Source organism: Acyrthosiphon pisum, unplaced genomic scaffold (assembly GCF_005508785.2).
Source record: "Acyrthosiphon pisum isolate AL4f unplaced genomic scaffold, pea_aphid_22Mar2018_4r6ur Scaffold_20911;HRSCAF=22514, whole genome shotgun sequence".
NCBI lineage: Eukaryota > Metazoa > Arthropoda > Insecta > Hemiptera > Aphididae > Acyrthosiphon > Acyrthosiphon pisum.
In genome coordinates, this window is record NW_021770320.1 from 2,647 (window position 1) to 6,226 (window position 3,580).

The 3,580-nt window shown below is 26.2% G+C and overlaps 1 protein-coding gene across 1 annotated transcript; it reads right to left on the bottom strand.

Moving 5' to 3' along the window:
• Positions 1 to 308: 308 nt before the first annotated feature.
• On the bottom strand, positions 309 to 2,401 carry LOC103310361 (leucine-rich repeat-containing protein 24-like). Its single transcript, XM_016807389.2, has 7 exons — positions 2,297 to 2,401; positions 2,148 to 2,219; positions 1,654 to 1,725; positions 1,417 to 1,551; positions 1,269 to 1,340; positions 974 to 1,149; positions 309 to 762 (listed from the first exon to the last, which is right to left on the bottom strand). Exons 4-7 carry the CDS (start codon positions 1,437 to 1,439, stop codon positions 587 to 589), a joined length of 447 nt encoding a protein of 148 aa, XP_016662878.1. The 5' UTR covers positions 1,440 to 1,551; positions 1,654 to 1,725; positions 2,148 to 2,219; positions 2,297 to 2,401; the 3' UTR covers positions 309 to 586.
• Positions 2,402 to 3,580: the final 1,179 nt, after the last annotated feature.

Sequence of the window (3,580 nt, forward strand, 5' to 3'; positions counted from 1 at the left end):
CCCAACATTTTGATATTCATAGTAGAAAAAGTTAAAAGAATTAAAATATGAAATTGTCAGTAAACAACATAAAACGAGTTAAAATATTTTGAAAATGTTATCAAGTATAGGAATTGATAAAATAAACATTCAGTGAATTTCTCGCGTATCTGTAGTTATACTTTTTTGATTTACAACAAAATCGCTACATGAGAAATCGTGTGAATATCCAATCTTGTGAAAATATGAACTTCAAACGCTCATCAAATTATAATTTGATTTGCTTGTAGACTTTTTTTTTTTTTGATAAAAGTCGACAATCTTAAAATTATTATTAGTGCTAAGTAATTTTTTTTTTTAAATTTAAACACGTCGGGTGAGATTTTGGGGGTTTTATTTAGTCCTAGATTCTATATGGGTTTATGAGCAGGAGCATAGTTGCATAAGATAGAATTTTTTTAGGGATGCTAAGTTATTGGGAAAATTATTCCTAAAACGTTTGATTTAATGCAATGAATATAAAGTAAATAATTAATAGAATATTTTTTAACAACAGTGCACAATTATATATAACCTGATTTTTAACTGGGTTTGCCCGAAAGATCAATTACCGTATACCTTGAAATAATCTTACCTGAACTCTTTGGCCAAGTTCTAGATAAATGTCGTCTTTGGCCCACGTTATCAAAGGTTCCGGGTCTCCTACGGCTTTGCACGAGAGTTGTAACTCTTCACCGACGAACACCGTCTTGTTCTCTGGTACCACGATTACATCCGGAGGCGCTGTATGGACAAAAATATATATAATACAAAGTAAAAATCGCTACATTATTAAATAAAACAACTCATTTTCGACAACATCTGTCAAACAATAGTAAACATTTAAGTACAGCACTGTTGCAGACAATGTAGTATGTAGATTATAGCATATAATATTATTGTGTTATTTTTTTTATTTTTTTATGCCTTATATTTAATTAGAATCATTACTCACTGCAATGAAAATCGTTTTCGGTTAATTCTTTCAACGATTTTTCTCTCATTTCTACTGGAAAATGGCACGACGGTTCGAAATTCTCGAATACATCTAGCTGGGGGTGATTTTTCTTCAGTGCGTTTACAAACAACAGAATATTGCAATCGCACGTCAACGGGTTATGGTCAAGGTATCTATAGTAGAAAGCATTGATGTTTTGTTTAGATAAATATATAATTCAAAAAATTTAAGTATAACAATTATTATAATATATTAATAATATAAATATTTTAGGCAGTTCATGCTGACTTACAAAATACTCAACGACGTTAATGAATCGAATATCCCAGGTGGAATGTTTCTTATCATATTGTGGCTTAAATCCCTATTTATGAAATATAAAATGTAATTTTCACTCGGCTATACAATACGATCACATGAAAAATATGTTTAATACTTACAGTAAATTCAGTCCCATAAACATTAACGAATCGAGCTTATGAATTTTGTTGGAACCCAAGTATAAGCCCCACAAACTCGTTAAGTTATTAAAAACCCCAGTCTCGATGTTTTCAATTTTATTTTTACCCAATGATCTAATAATTAGATAATTTATTATATAGATAATGTATAGATGATAATATTATATAAATAAATATAATATAACCATTAGCGTATTTGTTAATCAATATTCTTACAATGTCTGAAGCTTCGAAAGGTTTGCAAATGCACCATTTTTCAAATTACTTATTTGATTGTCGTTCAACGTTCTGAAAAATGTTTACATTCTGGATTATAAGTAATTTGTAATGTCTATGTCTTCAAAAGTTAATATTAGGTATATTATAACTCATAACGTTTATATATCTGTAAGATGGGTAAATGATTTTGGTTCGATATCCTTAATTTTATTATAGCTCAAGTGCCTGGAATACAATACAGTTTTTTTAATAATTATCATGAAAAATATATGATTATTTCATAATATTATTGGCCTTGTGTTATGTAAATTATTCTCCTGGTTTTTCTATTTTTTTTTTGTACTCAGGTACCTGTGGATATCTTGTAGGATATAGAAGAAAGCATTAATGTTTTGTTTAGACAAAATATATATAATTCAAAAAATTAAAGTATAACAATTATTATAATATATTAATAATATAAATATTTTAGGCTGTTCATGCTGACTTACAAATAACTCAACGACGTTAATGAATCGAATATCCCAGGTGGAATGTTTCTTATCAGATTGTATCTTAAATCCCTATTTATAAAATATAAAATTTTATTTACACTCAGCTATACAATACGATCACATGAAAAAAAGTGTTTAATACTTACAGTGTAGCCAGTTTTATAAGTCCCTTAATTATTTCCAAATCGAGTTTATGGATTTTGTTGTGATCCAAGGTTATTACGTATTCATTTATACATTTTTGTATTTTATTCAACTTCTATATTTATTAATATTTTTTTATATGCATAACATAAAGACTTTTATGTGATTATTATCATTATTTATTTGTAACCTACTACTATATTTAAAAATAACTAACAAAAATATTTTTTTCCGCATAAAGGATTATAATTATTATTTAATAATAGTTTTTTGGTCGAAGAGTGAATCGGCCAACTCCTATGTGGAATATGTTAGAATGTTAATTTTTACATTAAACATTTTTGATTTTCATTCTTTATAAGTCCCCCTCTTAGTCTCATATTGTAAAATCGTTTTCAAAGATTTTTGGATTTTAATAGAACAATTATATTAAAAAATAAATTAATATGTCTAACTGCAAACATTATATTGCCATTTCAATTTTAATTATTAATATCATAAGTTTGGTGAAAAATATTTTGGAGAATTTTGAATTTCGATTTTAATTATTAATATCATAAGTTTTGTAAAAAATATTTTAATTATTAAAGCGTTTCGGTTTTTGAAAAATGTTTTGGGGGATTTTGCATTCAAATTTTTGAGTATCAATAACATACATTTTGCAAAAAAAAATATTTTAATTATTATTGCATTTCGAATTTTAATTGATTAATTTCATAAGTTTTGCGAAAAATATTTTAATTATTATTGCATTTCGATTTACTGATATTTTTGCATATTGTTTTCTTTGTGATATTGTATTGATATAAAATGAGGAGGGCCTGGAATGGTACATATATACTACTGGTACTTACCGGTTTTTTTTCTATTTAGATGTTAGAACATAGTAAAGTATGTCATACTTTTTATATTATTTTATAATACATGTCATAAGCGAGATTTATAATAATAATAATAATAATAATAATAATAGTTTATTCAGTAGAATAAAACGGGCCGAGGCCCAATAGTACAGAGCAAAGTTTGAATACAAATACAGAAAAATACAATATTAGTAATATTACAAGCAACAAATATCTTATAGGTATATTAAGTTTACAAAAATCTAAAAAGGGAAAAAAGTTTAAAGCTTTCTTATTACCTATTTCAAACATTTCCAATATTTTGCGAGTTATTACAGTTATTTGATACCTATACTTATATATTTTAACCACACCTTATAGAGTATTTAACCAATCCTTATTCCTTGTCGTAGATCTGCTGTTATTATGAGATATTTTATGATT

Coding starts and splice junctions, on each gene's coding strand:
- LOC103310361 (XM_016807389.2), bottom strand. CDS start 1,439: ATGTTTATGGGACTGAATTTACT. Junction 1,341..1,416: donor TTTATGGGACTGAATTTACT/GTAAGTATTAAA, acceptor TTTCATAAATAG/GGATTTAAGCCACAATATGA. Junction 763..973: donor CGAAAACGATTTTCATTGCA/GTGAGTAATGAT, acceptor TTGTCCATACAG/CGCCTCCGGATGTAATCGTG.